Here is a 24,313-nt window from a genome sequence, read left to right on the forward strand (position 1 = left end):
ACTTACCTTGCTCTAATTTTTCTTTCAAGCAGAAGCATGCCCTTAAGATATTTATCATCAGTGATTTTCTTCAATGCCCTAAGAAATGGTTATGGTAGGTAAGAAAATTCAGAAAGTCCATATCATAAGTTTACCCTAGAAAAATGTCAAGTTAAAAAACAGTATGATAGGCAAGAAATTAATTCATAAGAGTCTCTAATCAGGTATCAGAGAAATGTTGTCAGTTCTAGGCAAGAAGCCCTGATGAATTTTTATTTTTTCTTGTTATTCCATTATGACAGATATGAAAGAACTGGAGTTGATTAATTTAAAAATAATTACTGTCATTGAACCTGATGAAATATAAGTCATACTTTTTACCCAACTTATGATTGACATATGTTCCCATGACATATTTTGAAATATATTTTACCATGATTCTAAAGAGTGACTTTGCCAAACTATTTTAATAAATTAACAGGGAAAATATTACTCTCTTTACATTCTCTGCAAATATAAATAATTCAAAGGTACTTTTGAAGATAATTCTGGAAAGGAGTGGATTTTTTTTGATTTTACAATTTTTATTCAAGTGAAAGTTAAAAACAGCACAGCCGTCTATCAACAGGCCTTAATTTACTTTGCTCAAGTCACTGAGTAGTTGTCTAAATTTTCATTTTTAAGAAAATCTCTTTTGAGTTACACAGGTTATACAGGCTTACTGGAAGGAATTGAAATAATATGAAAATAATTGTAAATAGATTGTGCCTGCAAAGTCCTTCAATATACCTCTGTAGACCTTATCAAGTCTATTAAAAATGTACATATGTATATGCACAAATATTTCCTTTTACAGAAGTGCAATGCATGTATATTTGCAAATTGCTCTTTTGCTTTATAAAAGATTATAACTTTCTATATTTCTGTTATTTTTAAATACTGCATAATGTTCCATTGGTTGCCTTAGAATTTGATTATTCTATATTTTTTATAGACATGAATATTGTTTCTGATTTATTTTTACTATTTCAACCATGCATTTTACTTTAAAGATTTTGGTCAGGCTGTACATTAGAAAGTAAAATTTGAGCAGAAATTTTCATTTTAGTTTATGGGCAAATGCCAAATTTAGCTATTGCATATAAAGCCACAGGAATTTCTAGGTACTGTCCATGGAAAAGGAAATGGCCAGATATTGAATGGGCTTGACTGCCCTGTCTTGACTTTATAAAATGTCATTGATGCTTATTTTACATCTGCCCCTTTCTTTCATAAGTTCCTGTGGCAAACAGTGGAGACTGACCGACTCAACAACCATTCCCAGGCTTTGTGCCTTTGCCTACCTCTAAAACCCAGGAAAACTTAATGTTTATTTACCAGTTTCCCATGCATCTAAGGGCATCCAGGGACACAGCAGCCATTTTGTGACTATGAGGCAAAGCCCATAATAACCAAAGAGATGTTGGTCTCATCATCATCCATACCAGTAGCCACCTGGTTCTGTAATTCTCTATATGTATGAAAAACAAATCCCTTGTTTAAGCCACTACAGGTCAAACTTGCTGTTACCTATAAACACTTTACTGATCCAGTCTCCAAGATGCAGGTACAGTAAATGAAAATTGAACATTTTTTTGCTGTGTAAGTAATTTGAAGTTCTTTTTCTGAAGTGCTTAGAGTTACTCAGGTGATGATGTGAAGTATTTTAGTAAAGCTGCTTTTGTCTGGGAAGATGTAACACAAATCACAAAGCAGCAGGAATAGCACAGTATCCCAGATTTAGCAGGTAGAATGAAATAAAATGCAGTGTGGAAGGTACTGGAACTGGTTAAGAACAAGGTGATGACATACAATGATAGGAGAAACATATGGCTCTATGAGGGAAAGCTCTTGACAATGGTTTTCAATGCCTCCAAATCAGATACATTTATATTGTCTTCAGGGATGACTTGCAGTTTTTAATCTTCATATAATGATCCCACCGCATGTTTTATAGGATTGTTCACAAAAGCCTTTTGGGTCAGAGTGTTGCAATAACCATAAACTGATGGGGCTTGGTCAATTTCTTTGGAAGAATCCAATCCAATCAGCAGGAGCAGAAACATTTAATGAGAGGAGAATTGGGCAAAGATGAATAGAAATGGAACATTAAGTTTTAGAGGTTGGGGGCCTCCTAGGGAGTGAGTGGGGCATGAGGGAAGGCACAGTTAATCAAAAACTCTTTCTGCACCAGAAAGTATCCTTATGGGAATTATTTCTTAGTTTTCTAGGGCTACTTTTGAGGTAATCAGTTTCTACAAACAGCTGTGTATCCAGAAATGCTCTTCAGGGGTGCTACGGACAAATGGCTCATCAGCCCAAGATGAATCATAAAAGGAAATGGGACAAGAGGAGCTTATCAGAGGGGTAGGACAGAAATTGGGTCTCTTTAACCTATAAACTGTTGAATGTTTTAGATATATGAAAGCAAGAAAGCCAACCCTATCTTCACTGTTAGTGGCTGGCAGGAGGAAGGACTTGTAAATTGGAATGGCCAACTTAAATCAGGCTTCTTCAAGGTCGCTGTCTGGTCAGATACTAACTCTCCTCCCATGGTGGCCTGTGATGCTGCAGGCTGAATGAAGGCTGGTGCTGCTGATGTAAAACACAAAGGCTGCCGTTAACATCCATTTATATAATTAGGACTTTGTCTTACAGATGCTTCACTTAGTGCAATGGGCTTTCTGAGCATTGATGTGACAGAGAAAGCCTTAACAAGCCCACAATTGACATTTCTGTATTACTTTTTCCATAACATGCTCCAGCCAAGAGAGACCCCTTCACAGCCCTGGAAGAGTGGAGAAGAAAGAAGATGACCTTTAGAGAAAAGCAGATCTGAGTTCAAACCATGACTAGTTCATGAACCAATAAACCCTGTGACCTTCACATGCTGTTTAACCTCATTTTTCTCACCATTTGTAAAATGAGAAGATATGCTTCTATTTTGAGGGAGTGTTGAGAAGAATAAATGAGGTCATGTAAATAATGTAGTTACTGAAGAGACTGGTACAAAAAAACAAATGTGGTTGTTTTGTTATTACTATCATCATTGTCATCATCGTCATCATCCTCATCACAATGTTTATTATTCTATTCTTCAGTGCCTATTCATTTATAGGCAAGGTGGACAAAAGTAGGTTTACAGCTGTGAGAACACAAAACATGGTGTTTATTCTTGTTATTATTTATTAATTGTATTATTTTCCATATGAATGACTGTAAACTACATTTGCCCCACCCTACATTCATTCACTTGATTAAAATTTATGAATCATCTATGATATTTCAGCACACTAAGGGACACAAAGACTACTGAGGTGCTGTCCTGTTGGCAGAGGGTTTGCAGACCATCTGGGGAAGCCAGACGCTTGCTCATCTTCCAGCACCCTGCTGCACCCTCTTTTGGTCAACTCTTCACTGGACCCAGTGTGACCTTTCTGAAATGCAAATTTGATATTGCCCCTCCCTGCTGAACATTCAGCACCCCCATGAGACCCAGGTTTCTTCACATTGACAAACTTTCTATAAGGGCCCAATAGTAAATACGTTTGGCTTTGTGAACCATAGAGTCTCTGCTGTCAGTACTCAACTCTACCATTGTAGCATGAAAGTGCCATAGACCATTGTATGTGGCTAATAGGGCATAAGGTCCATAGATTAAGATCCCTGCTAGATCATACCCGACAAATCCCTGCCTGCCTCTTGAACAGAGGCACTTATTACTTCCCACTTTACAAATATCTGTTTCACTTGTACCAAATGTGTAGTCTAAATATGCCTTACTTCCTTACTTGACTATTTTTGACTTACTACTCTCTCTGCCTAGAATACTCTTCTTTCTCCCTCTTACCTGGATAGAGCTTGCATGCTTTCTTGATTTCTGCTTAGCTGTTCCTTTCTTCAGACAGCTATTCATCATGTCCCCTCCAGTCTTCTGCAAGTATGTACCATGTTTTCCTCTAACATGATCCAAATATTCCCACCACAGTAAAAGACTGTCATGGTGCCTATTCATTCACTTGTTTGTATCCCCAAATAGACAGCAAGTTCCCTGGAGGTGTGGGGACTATATATGTACTTATTTAGTCAACAAGTATTTGGGAACACCTACTTCATACTAAGCACTATGCATAATGGCAGAGAGCCAGTAAGAAACAAAGACAAGTATGTCATCTTTCTTCAGGGAAGTGGTCAAACAAAACAGACAGATGAAAAAATAATGCTAAATACAAATATTAAAAAGTCTGCTCATGTAAAAACAAAACAAAGCAGGAAATAGTGGGGCCAGGGTGTGGGTGGACTGGAATCAGAAGTCTACTCTAGACAGTGTAGTCAAAGGAGACATCCTATTTACAAAGAGATCAGCTTATTCAGAGAGAGAGAGAGCTAGAGAGATGAGAATGTGGTAAGCTAGACACTGAAAGACATGAGATAAGGAGATACTCCTCCGTTTATTAATATAACTTAAGAGCCCAATTTCAGTGCCTGTCAGTGTTCAATAACTGTCTCTATTGCATTTTCCAAAGGCAGATACTGAGATGAGAACTTTGACTGAAGGGGTTTATTAGTGAGGCAATGCCAGGAAGCATGATGATGAGTGGGGAGATGAGACAGAAAAAGAAGGGAAGCCAACTAAGGACATGTGAATGAGCAGATGTTGCTGCAGACAACTAGGGCTGAACCTTGGCGGGATCCTGTGAGAAACTGTATTGAACACACCTGAAAATTTCCCCACAGAGGTGAAAGGACACCTGGGTTTTATTCACCAATTTGCATCTCACATTTATTGGAAGCTGCCTGGGGACTTCCCTGTTGCCTCAGTCACAGGCTGAGCACATTCCGGCTCCTTGAGAGAGCACTCAGCACAGAGGCTTGGGTGTCTGAGCCAAAACCTTTGGTGTGTAGGGAGACTTTACCCCTAAAGCTACTGGTGCCTTGTAGGGTGGGCTAAGGGAATCTAGGTAAGACATCAACAACTTCTGCTGTAATAAGTAAATGAGAGAGTGAGTAGGTAAATGAATCAAAGAATGAAAAATTGTACTGGATGGAGAGGAGTGACTCAATGAAACCAGCTCAGAGTTCTTGCCCTAGAGGAGAGTCAGGGAAAGTCCCTTGGTGGCAGTGGTCTGTTGGAGCCCAGTTGATTTTACAGTTCTATTCCCAAGCAAAAGCTCAAAGATATTATGTTAGTAGCTGGGAACTGGCCATGGTGGGTGTACTTACACCATGGAAATTGGCAAATTCTATAAATGAAAGCTTTGTCCTCTGGAGATCTGATTGTCTGCACACACAGCTTGATGATAATATTAGTACCAGTACTAGGTCCCAATCTACTAATACCTTTCCCACCAGAATCCTTACTCTCACTTACTTCTTCCAAGGCATTTTTCATTCCTGAGGTTGTGTATCAGGCCTTGGAATATGTCCCCTCTCTGACATCACTGCAGACCACAAATTCTTATGAGAGCTATTAATCAGCTTGATTTCTTGTCCTCCTCCAATCTATTGCTTTCAACTATACCTTGCAAATTAACCAGGAGGATTAATAGCAGCTTTCATTGATATTGCTTGTATGGTTCAATCAGTTCCAAGGAGGGAGCTGCTTGCCTTCTTGTCAGGGGAAAACCTTTGGTTTCATTAACTGCAAAGATATTCCTACTATGGGTGATTTTGGTTTATGGATTCTTTTTAAGCCAGAAAGTGCAAGGCAATTCTTCCATTCTAATTCACCTGAATGTATTTCTAATCGGGCTGCTTGCAGGGGATACCTCCACTGGCCAATTTTGTCCATTTAGAGAGTAATTTTTTTGTTGTTAAGAATAGAGCCATACATCATTTAAGACAGTAATAAAATGAGAGTTTATTGCAGGAGATCTATTTTGTTCTCCTGAACTCAAGGCATGGGAATGATTGGGCCAGTGGTTATAGAACTGATATATTAGAATATGTTAGAGGTGACGTATCTCCTTTGTTTGAGGAGAATTGGGAGCTTTAGGAAAGATGGGAACATAGAGGTTTTACCATTTCACTTGTTTGGGGAGATGGACTTTTGCCCCTAGGTTGTGCCCTCAATGTCTAGAAGGGTGAATGAGTGCACTGCCTTATCAGAAAGAAAGCACAGTGTTAGCTGAGGATGAACACATGGAGCCCAAAGTCAAGAGAAAATAACACATGTATGCATGTGGGCACAAAAAATACCTCCCTTTACATGTCTCATCAAGCTGTTTAAAGAATCCGCCTTAGATGACAATTTTTCTCCCAGTCAATCTCTGATCTTTCTCTATACCCCACATACCTGGTCCCCTCAGGCTCCTCTCCCTTCTTGCTTTCCAAGACCCACACCCATTTCTCATTGCATCCTGGCCGCATAACAAAGTGTTCCCATCTCTTCCATCTCCCAGGAAAGGATATGGTCTGTCTTAGGAAAACATGAGTCTTGTTGAGCCAAACACCTACAAGACACACAAACTTCCCTCTTGCTAATAATAACGATCTCTCAGAACAATGATTGTCAAACTAAGGAAGTTTCTCTTTGCTACATCTTCTAAGATCCTCCTAAAATTCTCCACCTCATCAAGGGTCAAAAGAGGAAAGAAGAGGCGGGGAGGGAGGGAGGGAAGGAAGGAAGGAAGGAAGGAAGGAAGGAAGGAAGGAAGGAAGGAAGGAAGGAAGGAAGGAAGGAAGGAAGGGAAGGGAAGGAAGGAAGGAAAGAAGGAAGGAGGGAAGGAAGGAAGGAAGGCGAAGCACCCATTCTGCTTAGCTAGTGAGCTCACAGGTATATGTTTGTGAGACACTCAGGAGAAACACGGAGAGCCTCAGGCCACAGAAGCACCATGGTGTGTTTTTGGGTAAAGAAGGCTGGACCATTTGACATACCTTCTGCCCACACGGCCAAAAATTATTCTTTCTCTTACTCTATAAGAATGCTGACTCAGGGAGTATAGAGACCAGGATTCTAGTTCCGACTCCATTCAGTTGAGTTGGGAGAAGTGAATTTTTCTCTTTAGTTCTCAGTTTCTTCAGTAGTATGTTAGTATTTTTAATGTTTATGGAAGGCTGTGAACCTGCTGTGTTAACACGTGTTCTGTCAGCTAATGGACACAAACACATGGGAGGAAATATTAATGATTCTCAACCTCTTTCACCATCTAATGGCCCCATTGAACTTCTACTGGTTCTTTGAATTTGTCAGACTTTTCCTTGCTGGGGCTTTCCTTTGTGCTGCTCCCTCTGCCCAGAGTTCTTTCCTTTACCCCCAACCCCTTTCTGCATGGCCTCTTCTCAGTCATCCCCAATCTTAACTGTGACATCCTCAGCTGTAGCTCCCAGTCTAGAAGAGCATCCCCTCAAAATATGTAGCACAAGTTATAATAACTTCATTTGGATGTTCTTGTTGATTCTGTCTCCTGCATCCAGCATTAAGCTCTATAGTGGGCAGGGTTCTTCTTTGTCTTTTCTCTAACTTTTTTACATTTCTGTTCCCTGTCATCTGGAACCAAGAGTGCACACCATTAAACGTCTGCTAAATGAACCAGTGAATGTGCCCTGATGTGGTAGATGTAGGAAGTGAGGTTTGAGAAGTTAAATAACTTGCTCAGCATCAGACAGCTGGGAATTGGATTCAAGGTCAGGTCTGTCTGATTCCAGAACTGCTCCAGGAACTTCTGGGAGGGAAATCAGCGGGAGTGTTTCCAAAGTTTACTCCCATTCTACGTTTCCCTATAACACCAAGAGAATTTTGGTCCCCCAAAGAGCTCCCAGTCCTCTCTCCCCATTCTATATTAATGTATTCTAATTATAGGAACAGACTCTTAGCTAATACGCCCTGAAGGAGTTGATTTCACTCACCCAAATCCAGAATCAACTATATTGTAACATATTCGCTCAGCAGGATCTAACTCTTACAGTGTTATACAGCTATTGTCTGTTTAATCCTCACATCATGATATTATTGAATTTGATATTGGTCACACAGTATGATTTCCCTTTAATCTGTGGGAAAGGAGAAAGGTAAGCACAAAGCCCATGGGCATGATATTTAATTCCTGAGCAATGTCATGTTTTCAGAACTTAATAGAAGTTAAAAGAAAAAAAATAACGATGTGTGTGGTTTCAATACTATGATGACTCTATGCATCTAACAGTTTGAACAGTTGAATATAATTATCATTCAATCTTAAGTTCATGATGTGGTAGTATTAATAATATATTACTGTATATAATACACTTTGAAATAAGATGAAATGCCAAGGGTAATTTATTTGTAGCCATTAAGTGCTAAAATTATCAGGATTTTTCTTTGCCCCCTACTCTTACTCACTTTGCTTTAATGTTTCAAGTAGTTTGTTTTAATGCAACTGTTCAAAGGCTGTGCTATTCTGCTACATCTTTATTCAAGGAATATAATGCCAATTACACACTTGGCTCTTGCCCCAGAGAGATACCTGTGTGTAAATACCACACAAATCTCTTCATGAATTGAGAGAGGGGGCTGCACATGAATACATACTCCCATCTCATTTTATTCTCTCATTGACTCAGAAAGATGCAGGGATTTCCCTGTTTGACAGGTGAGGAAGCTTGGGTGAGGAAAGAGCTCTCTCCACTGGCATACCATAGAGCTCTAGGTTCCATTTCTCCATTCCTTCTTTTGGAAGAAGACTTTCCAATGGTGCTATCATGACATGGCACAAAGGCTGAGACATCCAGTATTGTATGCTTTCTAGATTTAAGTATGGAACAATTGAAATCACTTCCTCTTTTTTCCTACCAATACAAAGAGCTGTCACAAAGAATATTTGGTCATGAGAAGTAAACAAATCCATGCCACAGGGATAAAGATCAGGTTCCCTTCTTCCCTGACATTCTCTGTGCATCATCCCCACTGAAGAGTATGTTGGAGTAGCTTCTGCATGGCTCCTCACCTCCCATCAGTGAGTCAAACTAGGAAAAGCAGAAAAAGCAAAAATGATCAGTTTTTCTAGAGGGCATAGATGTTGGTTCACTGGGGCTGATGGTCATACAGACTTGGCTAGGGATGAGTAAGCCTAAATGTCATTTTTTGTGGTCTGGAACATCTTACCAAGGAGCTCATCCACATCTATTTTCAGTGATAACATTCAGTAACATTTATTGAGTGCTTATTCTGTGCCAAGATCTGTTCTAAATGTTTTACATACATTAACACATAGAAACCCAGTTCGTTTTTTACCGTATCTACTATATTTTTAAGACAAGTTACTTTCATTTTTAAAACACTGATTTTAAAAACTAACAACTTAAAACTGCTACACACACCAAAATGATCCACCAAATATTGCTTTCCCTGTGAAGGTCTTATCATTAACCAGTCTTTTATTATTATTATTATTACAGTTAAATAAACAATTGAGACAAATAGCTCTGAGGCTCTTCTTCTACCACTGATTTAGTGAGGCAGTAGGTGTTATGGACAATGCTTGTTTTGCCTTCTGAACTTTCTGAACAGGCCTGGTGACTTGTTGTCAACAAGGCTCAACAGCCTTGTTGTCTACAGCGACTGTCTGACTTATATCATGAACAGTAAAATGACCCAGAGGACCTGCTATCAATACTATTTTATTGATGTGGGAACCAAAGCATGGGGAAATTAAGTAACAATACCAAGATCACATTCCAGAGCCTAAACACTTATAGTTATTGTAAGGAAATAAGTAACTCCTCTAGCTATGCAAAGTGAGCTAGTATTCCTAATATGTATCCCAACCTACTATAAGAAACTGAATTCCAAATATTAAAATAAAATAAATGGGAATATTACAGAATGGACCAGTGTTAAGTGCACTTGATCAATTTTCTTTGGAAATGAGGAAATTCTTTTGAATTTAGCTACACAATGTGGACAAATTTGGCATTTTCTTTTCCATCTTCAGCTCTGCCCACCCTCCCAGACGTATCTTCTTTCTTAAAAATACCTTTGAATTTCTGCTTCTCATTTTTAGTGCCTAATTTTTACAGCTCTATGTCTGTACCAGGCTAAACCATGATATTACTTGGTAACCAGTTGAAACTTTTAATAGTTGGCTTAGAAAGAGCAATTCACACAGTGATGTAACCACCAAGGGAAGCTTGAAGCTCATGCATACTGAGTCTCTTGTGCTCTGAAATATCATGTTTTAGATACTCACCTACTTGTCCTCAACCCTTTAGCTCTAAAATTCTATGATCATACCTTTTTAATAATCCATTTATTTCAAAAGACAAGCATGTTTATTGAAGACAAATACAGAGAAACAAAAAGACAGCAAGGAGACACCTCAAATTCTTCTCACCTAGAGATATCCATCATTAATCCTGTGGTGTGGGTAGATTTCCAGATCCTTTGATGTGAGATGACATCTCTACCTTCTGAGGCATGACAGCTCTTTACACACTCAAATACATATATTTTGTCCCTGTGTTTAATTTATCTCCAAGCAAAATGACTCCAGCTTGCCAGATTATTTTTTCAGAAGCCACCTCTCCATTCTCCTCCATCATTCTGGCCTTCCATCTTCCAGCTTGAAACAAATTTACTGTTGTGCTTTAGAAGAACCGTAACTTCACTCAATCCAGCTACTAAACTCCTATTGATATTTCTTTTTTTTAATTGTTGTTCAAGTACAGTTGTCTCCATTTTCCCACCACTACTTTCCCCTGCCTCACTCTCGCTAACCTCCCACCCTCAATCCTACCTCCACTTTGGCTTTGTCCATGGGTCCTTTATACGTGTTCCTTGATCACCCTTCCCCTTCTTTCCCCCATTGTTCTCCTCCCTGCTCCCCTCTTGTTATGTCAGTTTGTTCTTTATTTCCATGTCTCTGGGTCTATTTTGCTCACTTGTTTGTTTTGTTGATTAGGTTCCAATTATAGGTGAGATCATATGGTATTTGTCTTTCACAGCCTGGCTTATTCACTTAGCATAATGCTCTCCAGTTCCATCCATGCTGTTGTGAAGGGTAGGAATTCCATCTTTTTTTCCTGCTGCGTAGTATTCCATTGTGTAAATTTACCATATTTTTTTTCCACTCATTTACTGATGAGCACTTATTTGATTAGCATCACTTTAATAGCCACTTTCTCTTCTGTTTTTGTTCTTCACAGCTTTTTGCAATTTTTGCATTTGCAACATGTGGTGGTTATTCTGGAGGTCTGCGGCTGAGTGTGGACTGCGTCAACAAGACAGACAGTAACCTCAGCATTGACATAGCATTTGCCTACCCCTTCAGGTAAGGCATGGGACAAACAGCCTCACAGAGAGGGCACTCTCTTCCTTCTCTCATTTCTCAAAAAATAATGCAAGCTCCCTGGGACTTCTGGGTAAATGAAAAGAATTGTGCCTGAATCCACAAAATACCCAAATAAGTAAAATGTCTCCACCTACTGCCTCTCCCTGGGAGGTTTGTAAGTTGTACCTTCAAACCAGAACAGACTCTCCTCCAAGAAAATGCTGCAAGTGGCCCAGTACTGAGGGCTATCCACATGGAGACCTCAGTTATACAGTTCCTTTCTCCCCATCCATATTTCCATTCTTAAGGTCTCCCAAATTCTAAATAGGATTAGTGCCGACTCTAATTTCATATTGACTATGCAATCTTGGCTGATAATGTATTTAATAATATTAATATTTAATGTTATTTCCATGTGCCAGACACTTTACTTGCTGTTTACTTGTTAATCTTACTTAGTCATCACAATGGCCTTTGAGAGGAGCACAATAACCATCACCATTTAAAATGAGGAAACTGAGGCACAAATATATTTGCTCACATTCTTTCACCTAGTAAATGGCAGAATTGGGGTTTGAACCCACCTGGGTTGAGACCAGGGCTCATGTATCTATTGCTATACTTAATTTCCTTGAGATAATTCTTTCAACATCTTCAGTCTGAAAGATAATAACTTATCTTTATTTTTGCCTTGTCTATAAAATACATACAAGCACTTGTCCCAAATTGAACATGTTGGGATTCTGATCTAGATCCAATATGGATTAATTAAATCTAATTTTGAAATAATTTATTTCTGTAAAATTCCCAAATTCCTGGCACCAAATAACTGGTGTGATTTTTTAAAACAACTTGTTTGCAACACAGTGTTTGGCATCTTATTCATATACTTTTGTTTAATTGAACAAACATGTATTGAGTAATCACCTTGTGCCAGACACTGTGCTGGCTCTGGAATTACAAAGAAAAACAGAAATTGACCGCAAAAAACTTTTCTTAAATAGGCAAGTGCAGTGCTTTCCAAAATCTTTCCCATGGGTCCCTAGATAGTTAATGTTTCTAAAAAGAAAGAAGAAAAGAAGAAGGGAAGGCAAAGGGACAGGAGGGAGGATTTAAAAAGTATATAATCAACTAAGTATAAGAACTACTTAGCACTTTGCCATTCCAATGCACATTTTGAAACTCCAAGAGAATCACAGTGCTTCCCAACTATGCCTGACCACAGAAACACTTTCTCACTGAGTATCTCAGAGGATTTGTGTATCATGGAACACATCTTTAGTATGTTGATCTACGGAATTTTTCCTAATCCAAAACACAAGTGCCTCAGTTCATAGTCAATGAATCACAGGGAAGTGGCATTTATACTAAACAATTTCTACTTAACAGTTTTTAAGAGTAAAAGTAATAAAAGTTGGGAGCACCTCTGCTCAAGTAGGTACTCTAACTAATAAGAGAATCCAAAGTTCAGGTTAATTACTTAAGCAAGTTAAAAATAAATTAAGCAAATATTAAGCACAGAATCCCTGGTAATTTGGTAAGAAGGGCTTTCTGTGCTGCTGAAAATGGAGGTAGAGGTGCTTAACACTTTGGAGTTCTGGGCGAGCTCCTTGGCTTTAATGGAGAATGGCCAAGCCAATGCAAGCTTACTGACCAACATACAGAATCTAGGATTGAAGATAAGAATTGCCAATGTTTGGGAAGCAGGGGTGAGATGCTTAGTAACAGTCAAGAAATTCTGAGATCTGCACTGCCATCCTCAATGATTTCCCACCAAGAGATGTGGTAGGAGCAGGTGATTTAAAAGTCAAACTTTTAAGGTGTGAACAACAGATCACTAAACAATGTCTCTCTGGCTCTCATACTGGAAAAGACTAATCAAGTGACCTCTCAAGATAGGAAACCAATGTCTTGATTGAGGTGCAATGGAGAACAGAGTAATATTTAACTTCATGCAATCCTGGGCTAAGTGTACAATTTTTTAAAATCCTTCAAGAACATACTTTTCACCCTGGGCTTTTTCATTTTCTTTCCAGGACATATTACTTGCCCAATTAAAGGTAACTGTATGAAATTGTTTATTGCCATTTATAAGTATAATGGCTCACTCATTTAAAAGAATTTTACCTGGGTTCTGAAACATAGATGATCAACTACTGTTTTTTTCAGTAGCAGAACTTTTCATCTATGGCCATACCACCCTGAATGCACCCAATCTTGTCTGATCTCAGAAGCTAAGCACAGTCAGGCCTGGTTAGTACTTGGATGGAAGGAGGTAGCATAGCTTTTCTTCCAGACATCACTTTGCTTAGAAGCTCTGTATAGAAAACAGATATAAGTCATTGAAGAAGTTGGAGTACAGGAAGAAAAGGGCTTGAAGCATTCAATTGGTCTTTCTCAGCCCTCTCCCTGCCACATGCATTACCCCCACCCTGTGACCTCCTCTTCCCTCACCACACCCCACCCCACCCCACCACTCTCTACCACTCCCATAAAATCTCGGAACCCTAGATCTCCTAGAAGTAATTTAAAACCACTGTTCTAGAAGAAAGCAAGAAAGCTTTTTCCACAGTGCTTACCACATCTTCACAACATTTACTGACTACTATTCAGGAGTCTATTCACCCCACTGAGTGCGCTGTCGTTTTGTCCCATTAATGTCCACCTAGGAGATATACATACCATTCTGAAGAGGCTCAGTTTTACGAGGGTTGCAATTTCAATTATACATTTGGATATTGTTAAGTGTCGTGCCATTATCTTCTTAGGGAAGATTTGAGTAATAAGCGATGACATTTAGAATTTATACAGATTATTTTAAAGTCATTAGTTTCAGAAGAAGTTGGGTTAGCAAGATACTAGTAATGTAAATAATGAAAAAATTATTTTCTCCCAAATGTTCACAAGTCAATGCCAATGATTTGATCATAATCTTGGAAATAAAATAAGAGCACTCAGCAGCTTCTAAATATTCAGTTTATTGCATACACAAGGAAGATAATAAACTCTAATACTAAGTCATTTGAAAACAACAATAGCAGTCCCCCTTTATCCTCAGAGGACATATTCCAAGACCCCCAGTGGATGCATGAAATTCTGGATAGTCCTAGACCCTATAAATACGATGTTTTTGCTATATGTACATACCTATGGTAAAGTTTAATTTATAAATAAGACAGAGTAAGAGATTAATAACAATAGCTAAAACTAAAACAGAATGATTGTAACAATGCACTGTAATAAAAGTTACATGAGTTGCACTCTAGTCACCCTCCTTCTTATGATGATGTGAGATGAAAACGTGCTTGTGTGATGAGATGAAGGGAGGTAAATGAGGCATTATTAAGTAAAGTAAGAGTGATGAGCACACACTCTGTGACCCTGCTTCAGTCAGTCTAATTACTGAGTCATCTACAGTGTGGAGATGCTGGACAAAGCGATGATTCACATTCTGAGCAGGATGGAGACTAATAGCATGGGATTTCATCACACTGTCTAAAACAGTATGCAATTTAAAACTTATGCATTATTTATCTCTGGAATTTTCCTTAATATTTTCAGACATCAGTTGACAACAGGTAACGGAAAAGTGGAAAGCAAAATTTCAGATAAAGGGCAACTACTATAGTGTGTAAATAACATCAAAGGAAGCTACTTAACTTTTTATTTTATTTTTTATTTTGTGGAAGAAATTTTTTTTTAAGTTTTTGTTTTTCAATTACAGTTGTCCCCATTAACCTCCCATTACTCTCCCCCACCGTACCCACACCCACCTCCCACATTCAATCCTCACCCCCGTTGTCTTTGTCCATGAGTTCTTTATACCTGTTCTTTGACCACGCTTTCCTTCTTTCCTCCGTTATCTCCCTCCTGCCTCTGCTCTGGTTACTGTCAATTTGTTCTCTATTTTAATGTCTCTGGTTCTATTTCACTCACTTGTTTGTTTCATGGATTAGGTTCCACTTATAGGTGAGATCATATGGTATTTGTCTTTCACCTCCTGGCTTATTTCACTTAGCATAATGTACCCAGTTCCATTCATGCTTTCATGAAGGGAAGGAGTTCCTTCTTTTTCTTTTTCTTTTTTGCTTTTTTGCTGTGTAGTATCCATTGTGTAAATCAGATTATCAGATTTATTGTAGGAGAATGTGAATTTAGAAAATGCTGGATAATTTTTTAAAATATTCATGTGCTGTTTCCAATTAATATGCCAAAGTATGTAACTCCTTCACACCACTACATGTATGTATTTTTGACTGATAGCAAAAGGAATTTACATTCAACATTTATCATTTTAGTATGGGAATGAAACCTTTGTCACCTGATCTTCCTTTTGATTTGTGGTTAAAATGAACAAATAATATTTAGCTGTTTTCTCATCTACTAGAATGTACTAATCTGGTAAAAACTTTTTGATAATGGGTGGGAATTTGGATTTAATATTTTTATCACTTTATACAGAAAATGTGAAGTAGAGTTTCTTATTTTAAGGAATTTAATATATTTGGACAAAGCTTACTCAAAAAATGCCAAAGAACAGTTTGCTATAATACTTGATGCATGGAGCCCACAATATGCTAAACACTGTGCTCGACACTTTCAGGTATATTACATTATGTAATTATTATACAGCTTCTGTGAAGAACATTTTTATTATTCTGATTGAGAAGACTGAGCTGAGAGAAATTTGGTCAACATCACATAGAAAATCAAATCCAAACTTTTGGATTTCATATTTTCTATTAATTTGAATAAAAACAGAAGAGGTCCATGTTCAGTTTGTTGGAAGTATGGTGAACAGAGCAAAAAAAAATATGAAGAAGAAAGTGATAATTTGCAAGAAATTATCTTGCAAAAAAGATAATTTTTGGCAAGATTTTAGAAGAGCATGTGTTTCTAAATGATTGAACAGGGAGAAAGAGTTAAAGATTACAAAAAGAGAATAATAAGGAAAATAATTTTGAAATGGAGGCTATAAATTTAGATTTCATCCCATACAGTGTGAAATATTTTCTGTCAGGAAGTTTTATTGTACACCCCATATAAAGAGAGAGAGTGCAACTGAATAGAGCTCTAACAGCCATCCTCATGCAGTGAAATGTAAGTCCTGGAAGAAATGTGGTTGCCAACACAACTGGAGGAACAGGATGAACCAGTCAAACCATATGGAGAACAGGGCTTAGCTAGAGGAGCCCATACTTATGAGAAATGAAAGAGAGCAGTGACTAAGGAGGGGCCTAGAGGAGCAAAATGGACAAGAGATGGGACAATCAGGAGAGAGTAGGCTTCACAGAAAGTAAGAAATCTTTAGTAGTGGTACTACTCAATGCTTCAAAGAAATAAAAGAGTGAAAACTAAGAAAAAGCCAGTGGATAGAATTAACAATTGTTATTAAGGATCTTTGTAAGATATTTCAGCAGGAAAAGAAGCATGCCAGACTGTTGAAGGGGAAATAGAATTAGGCGTTTCCCCTCAGGTAAGTTAAATGCAAAATTCTAAGGACTCTAATCAATCTTACATTAAGCCTACATGAAATGATATTTGTGGAGAAAGAGACTAATTTTCCTCATGACCCTTGTGTAGAGAAGGTATTCACCTCTGGCTTTGTAAAAGTAACTTGATGACATGATAATAAACTTACCATCTTGGCTAACCAGTAATAAAGATTTCCAGTGTATAAAAATCTTCCCAAATTTGAGAACTGAATATAGAAAATAACAGAAGATTCACAATGAAAAATGCATTATTGGGTTGGCCAAAAGTTTTGATTTTTTTCCATAAAATGGCTCCAGTAGTGCTTAGTTGTTTTTAACTTCATTCAAAACAATTTTGTTAGTCATATTGTGACAGCTGTCATATCACTGTGCATTAAAAAAAAAAAAAAACTTATCAGAGAATCAAGATGGCAGAAGAGTGAGTGGAAGTCACACTGACCTCCTCCCAGGACCAATCTGGAATTAAACCTAAATTGTGGAGAAATCACCCAGAACAAACAACTGAACAAAAGTAAGAGAGGAGCCTTATTACCTGAGACAGACAGAAAAATCAGCTTTAGCACAACCTAACTGGTAAGGAATGTGGCAGAGACTCAAGAAGGCGGGCAGGGTGTCCACAAGTGGCAGCATCAGAAGGATATTGAAATGGCCAGTTGGATCCCCCTGATATGAGCAGGGTCTAAATCATAAGTGGGGATCTCCAGGCTACAGCACCAGAGCCCAAAAAGTACACATATAACAGCCAGCTGTGAAAAGAGGCAGGATTGCTCTCTGCCAGAGACAGGCAGCTAGAGATGCAAGAATCATTTAAAGGGCCAATGCATAAATTTTTACTTGCAACCACTTAACCTGTTCTCTGGCAAAGGCAGGGACAGAGTGGGCTAGAGATACCTGAAGAGAGACTGGGGAAGGAAGTTTCGAGGAGAGAGCAGAGAGAGTAGCTGGAGGGATCCCGGTGCTGACTTATCCTTCATATGGTATCAGCCATGTTGTTCAGGCAGATCACTCCCCTGAGTGGCAATAGTGTGAGAGGACACAATAGCCCCTCCCCCAAGAGGGACAGGGCCCTAGCCTGGTAGTGCTAAAGCCTGAATGCTGAGTATAGAGTAGCAGCCACAGAGAGTAGATCCCTGGCTAAAGGGGGAGCAGAGTGGTCTAGAGAAACTTGAGGAGAGACTGGAGACAGAGGCTTTGGGGAGAGATCAGAGAGAGTAACTGGTGGGATCCCAGTGCTGACTGCTCCCCATATGGCAGCAGCCATCTGGCTCAGGCAGACCACTCCCCTGAGTAGCAGCAGCTTGAGAAGAGCCAATAACCATGCCCCTGGAGGGACTCTGCCCCACCTTGTGGTATCTAAGCTGGCTTGATGAGTGCACAGTGACTAGATTAACATCTGAAGCCACAGACAGTAGATTCCTGGAAGTCTTGAACAGACTGCCTAAGGTCAGACGGGGTCAACATCTGACATCAGCAGAGGCAGATCCAGAAAGAAATAACAGTCGTCTCCTACCATAGAGGTTCACACCACAAAGTCAGGAAGGCAAGACAGATCAATTTAAGAAGCAGAAGCAAAAAAGAAGAGTCTCACTAATAATGGGAAGACAAAGAAACACCCCCCAGTCAAAGGGAAAGGAGGAATCCCCAGAAAGAGAACTAAATGAAATAGAGGCAAATAAAGTATTAGATACTGCATTCAAAACAACAGTTCTAAAGAAGCTCAATGAGCTCAGTTAGCTCAGAGAGAATTACCAAAAACTACAGGGAAACTACGAGGAACTTACTGCAAACTATATCAACATAAAAAAGATCATAGAAACTATTAATAAGAGACAAGAGGAAATGAATACAATTTCTGAATGAAGAACACAGTAGAAGGAATCAAAAGCAGGTTAGATGAAGCTGAGGATCGAATCAGTGAGCTAGAGGGCAAGGTAGAAATAAGCTCCCAGAAAGAGCGAGAAAATGAAAAAAGACTCAAAAAGAATGAAGAGACATTTAGGGAAATGTAGAACAACCTGAAACGTAGTAATATCCATATAATGGGGATACCAGAAGGAGAAGAAGAGGAGGAAGGAAAAGAAAACCTGTTTGAAAAAATAATGATGGAAAACTTCCAGAATTTGAGGAGAGAAATTCACACAAGTTCAGGAAGCACAGTGGGTCCCATTCAAGAAGAACCCAATGAGGCCCACTCCAAGACACATTATGATGAAAATGGCAAATATCAAAGACAAACAGAGAATCCTAAAAGCAGCAAGGGAGAAAGAGGTAGTAACATGTAAGGGAGCTTCGATATGGCTAGCAGCTGACTTCTCAATAGAAAATACAAGCCAGAAGGAAGTGGCAAGAAATATTCCAAGTAACGAAAAGCAAAGGCCTGCAACTAAGACTGCTTTACTCAGGGAAAGGGAAGGGAAGGGGAAAGTCAAGGAACATATAGCAAGGACTCATGGACAAAACCAAAGGGGAAGAGCTGAGGGAGGGAAGGTGGGAGGGGGCAAGGGAAAGAGGGGGGGGGAAGGCAGAGACAAATGTATTTAAAAAGTAAATAAATTAAAAAAATAAAATAAAATAAAATTAAAAAAAAAAAAAAAAAAAAAAAAAAAGAAATGCTCTCAATTACAATGGTAGGTGAAATAAGGAGTTTCCCAGACAAAAGAAGGCTAAAAGAATACACCTCCACCAAACCAGCCCTGCAAAATATGCTAAAGGGACTTCTATAAGAAGATGAAGAAAAAGTCTATGAATACCCAGTGTCTTTCATAGTCACCAATACTTGATATTACCAATATTTTTAATACTTATTAATCTGATTGTGACAATGATATGTTAATTGTTACTTTATTATTTGTTGAAACTAAATGTTTTTTTAAAAAGTTTTCAATGACTTTTTGATATTCTTTAAAAAAACTTATCAAAATGTAAATCCTTGTGCAGCCATTGTGATATTGAAGGTAAAAGAAAATATGCAACTTTTTTGGTATATTATGCTTTATTATATCAAGAAATAAATATGCAACTGAAATGCAAAAATAAGAAAATATTTGTGCAATGTGTGGAGAAGGTGCTGTGGCTGATTAAGGTATCAAAAGTGGTTTGTGAAGTTTTGAGCTGGATATATATTTCTAGACAATGCTCCACAGTGAGGCAAATCATTTGAAAGTGATAGTAATCAAATCAAGACATTGAGAACAATGAATGTTATACAATGCTGGAGATAGCCAACATACTCACAATATCCAAATCAATAAAGTTATTGGTCAAAATGGAAAATGTGTCTTTTATTTTATTGAAAAAACTAAACAGATTTTTTTGGCCAACCCAATATTATGTCATTTGCATGTCTGGAGACCCCATCAATTTAAAATATTCTTGTGGATATGGAATTAGTAATTACTGCTTTAGGTAATCAGCAAGATTATCTTTAATTAATTTATCCTAAATAAACAACTTGATATATATAGAGAGAAGTGTGTACAAAAGTATTTATTGTTGAATTATTTTAAATCCTGCAAAATTAGAAACAAATTAGTGTCCCCAAATAGGGAATCAATTAAGTAAATTGTGTTATATCTTTAGAATGAAATGCAACGCAGCCACTAAAAGTCATTTTCTCCAATAACATTTAAAGATATGTGGAATGCTCCTGGCATTGTTTTGGGTGAAAGAGCAAAATATAAGACTCTGTGTATCTAATGAGTCCAATTTTTTTTTTTTTTTTTTTTTTGCCAGCTAGCTGAGGCAGATGCTGCCATTTTTGCCCACACTTCCCAGTCCCTCATGATTCATGCCTTCACCTTTTACTCCAAGGCCCTATGACAGTTCAGGGGTTTTCTCTAGCCACAGGAACTTGCTTGGTCTCTATGCGTGTCAGGCCAGAAATGCTGGAGACTTAGTGTTTCCTGGAGAAACCCTTATTCAATGACCAATGTGAGTTGGAGGATAAATATTCCAACCTCTCTATCCCTCATGGGTACAAATATAAGTCATGTTCCATACCATTTTCCAGCATACCCAGCCAGATAATTCGACCCTTAGTGGAAAACTGGTCATTAGCAAATCTTTTATTACCTTGTCTTTTCCACCTCAGTTCTCCACTGCCATGTTGGTATTTCCAAGAATGACCCTCCAAATGACCTTCCAAGAATGGCACTCAAATTTTGAGATTAGGGTCTGCTTCTAGGAAATTCAGCCTAAGGCACTAGCATTGCTTGAATTACCAGCATTAAAGAAAATGGATGAATGAATGGGAGGGTGGGTGGATGGATGGATGGCTAGATGGATAGATAGATATCCCTATTTTCTCTCACTCTAAATCATGTTATAGAATGTTGAAACCATGTGAAACCAGCTTGGTTGGAAATTAGTACCTTCGGTTTAGAACGTCCCCTTGCAGTCTCATATATAAAGCCACAGTAGGTTTTCTCTGCCCATGGTAGTGTGTGTGGTAGGTCTTTTCCAATTGACAATAACATGTTCTTTAACCTCAGTTTCAAATTTCCTGAAATTAGATAACTGCTCAGATTTTGAAGATATTCCATGGGACCTTCCTTCAAAATGAATTTTGTATAAGACATAGCCCATATTTTAAGTCAGTCTATTTCAACTATATTCTCCAAATTTGGTGGTTAAGCACATAAACCTTTCCCATTGGAATGCCCAGACAACAAAAACTAAACCATGTGCAGAGAGATTGTCAAAAACAAATTGCATCAAGATGTTAACTTATTTCTAGGTGGTAATATTAAGAGAGAATCAAATATTCTTTTTACATTTATACAGTTTTTCCAGATTTTCTAAAATAAGCTGTTAAGATTTTTTACACTGTTAATGTACTGAGGCAACAGAGTAGAGCTTGAACTCTGCAGTCAAAGTGCCTTGGTGCAAATTCCCACAGTGCTACTACTTACTAGCTTAGCTGTGTGATGTTGAGAAATTGCTTACCATTTATTTTCCTTATCTGTAAAATAGAGACAATGTTAGCTATTTCATGGTAGTATTATATTAAGCAAGCAATATATGCAAAATGTTTCACCCAAGGTCTAGCATTCAGTAAGTTCTCTTTTGGTATATTATTTTTACTTATGCAATCAAGAAAGGGTAATTAAAATTAAAAACATAAAAAAGATAATATATTTAAATAGCAAAATTATTCTCAAGACAAGAAAACCCCAAAAACCTTTATTATGTTATACTTTACCCAAAATGGGAGTTTCTCAACCCTCTCTGTCCCATATGCAAACATTAAAAGATGTGTACATATTTAACTGTCTTACATTTATTAACTTGCTTTTAACTCTTATCTTTAATTAATTATCTTTAATGTTTATTTGGGTTGTCCTTGAAGGTATTATTATCAGGCACATTGTTGTTTTTCTTGTTAAACTAGTGGGAGAATGAAAGTCCCCCAAAGTGACAGGGCGAAGCATGCTTAGTGGCACTACCATGACCCTTCCGCGGTTACTTGGAACGAGTGGGATGAGCGAATGAAACCCTTGAGTCTGATCCTTGTGATCCTTGAAACAGAAAATTGAAAGAATGGGCTTCTGTATTAAGGGAAAGACGAGCTGGGACTGCTTATCTAAGCGCTCCTGCCCGAAGTTCCCTTCTTTATGCCTCAGGCTGCTTGCCCTGAGTCAGATTTTCCCTCCACCTGCTTGGGACGTGGGCACAGGTGGAGGCTGACTCAACGAAAGCCGGCAGTGTGGGCCGTTATCTACTAATGCTGGCTCTGTCAGGGGGAAAGTATTTTTTCCTTAAGAACCACTCCTTAGAGCAGGGATAGTAAACAGTTAAAAAAATTTTTTTATCATAAGGGCCAATTAGAGGAAAATAAAAATGTTAAGGGCTGCAATTTTTTATGTCTTGTGTTAAATATTCCATTTGCAATTACACTAGAGCAATTGGTTTATTGTTTCTCATAACAAAAGGATTTCACTCTTTATGGCTAAACTTTTAGAAACTTCATTACTACAGTATTTCATTTTAATGTCATGCCTTAAAATACATTTTATATGTGATGAGACCTGGTGATTCTATGGGGCAGAGAGCTGGGGAGATCTGAAGGTAGTGCAGTCAAAGCACTAGCCAAACCTCTCGCTTCAAATACGAGCTCTGCCACCTAGTGGTTGAACAAATTATAACCTCCCGACGTTTGGCACTCCTTATTTTAAGAAAGTAGTAGCACTCTCCTCAATGTATGGTTGTGACCATTCTAAGTCATATAAGTTAATTGTGTACCACAGAGTCTGGTACACGTCAAGTGTTACTCAGTTGTATTATCCTGGTGGTTGGTATTATTAATAGAAGCTAGTGCAAGGAGCTGGCACCACGGTATGACTGTAGACCAAAGACAAGGACAGACCCATTTGGAAATTTCTGCTGTGAATAGAGGAGAGCTATAATTTGTAGGAAATTTCTGCAGAGATCACAGGAAATAGGGCAAAATTACTGCTGGCATGGAAAAAAAGTAATGAATGATGAATTAATCTATTTCACCCCACTCCACTGTTCCCCACCCAACATATGTAACTACTTGTTTGAAACTCTTTTGTTGCAATATTTCTCCAAAAGGAGAGTAGTAGGGGAAAAATAGGTGAAGGATGTCTTGGTTTGTGCGCTCCCAGAAGCATACCCTGAGACAATCGTTTGTAATTTTCTTGACAGGTGATTCCTGGAAGCACCAGTGAGGTGTAGAGAGTAAGACAGGGAAGGGAGGAAAGCAATAAAGAATGAATTAATGGGCAAGGTACCACTGTAGTTAACTGAGGCAACCAGGAGTTCTCAAAACTGTGAGTGGTATGCTTCAGAGGAATTCTACTAGGCATGTGATGAAGCTGGGATGATTATGTACCCACTCCTGGTGGCCATTGGTCTAACGCTATTTCTACAGGTATTAACTCCCCAACACTGCATGCAGACCAAACGTGGGCTTGCAGCCCAAGAAAACCTTCAGGCAGAGATCTTGGATACTTATATTAGAAGATCATGTTATACAAAAGTGGTGAGTGCCAGAGAGATATGGGTGATCAACTGATGGTCTATAATACAATGGGGATACTCTTTAATCATCTTTCCTATGTCTGTGAATGACTCCGTATTGGATCATTTCTTCATTCTTTCAATAAATATTTATTGAGCACCTACAGTGAACAAGGCCCTGAACTATGTAGCCACTTGATTTATATTGGTTAGTAAAGTGGACATGACCCCTTCCCTTCTAAAATTTATAATCACATGGGGATGGGAAGATGATGGTTACACACACACATACTCAGAGTAGTGGTAATTTCTAACAGGGTGAACATTGTTCAGAGATGGAAAATAAGTTTGTTGGGAGTAGCGAGGGTTAAAGGATACCCAGTTATAGAAAATGCTCCGGTAGGGACTCCCTGAGGAGTTGGCATTTAACTCAGTCAAAAGAGAAAGAGAAAGAATGTCCTAAGCAAAGGGAAGGGCATGGGCAATGTTGAGAAGACATTAAGAAGATCAAGGGACCAGTGGGGGGAGCACAAGCCAACTAGCGAATATCTCCCTGATGGAGTGACATTACAG

General features: G+C 38.4%; 1 protein-coding gene across 1 annotated transcript in view; it reads left to right on the forward strand.

The window, feature by feature from the left end:
• SYNPR (synaptoporin) overlaps positions 1-24,313 on the forward strand; it is a 334,866-nt gene that overhangs the window by 175,913 nt on the left and 134,640 nt on the right. The window contains exon 3 of the mRNA XM_054595022.1: positions 11,140-11,264. Within this exon, the coding sequence (XP_054450997.1) occupies positions 11,140-11,264 (125 nt within the window). The remainder of the gene's footprint in view (positions 1-11,139; positions 11,265-24,313) is intronic.

This window comes from Pteronotus mesoamericanus, unplaced genomic scaffold, assembly GCF_021234165.1.
Source record: "Pteronotus mesoamericanus isolate MK-2021 breed Mesoamerican mustached bat unplaced genomic scaffold, CSHL_Meso_final scaffold_54, whole genome shotgun sequence".
Lineage (NCBI taxonomy): Eukaryota > Metazoa > Chordata > Mammalia > Chiroptera > Mormoopidae > Pteronotus > Pteronotus mesoamericanus.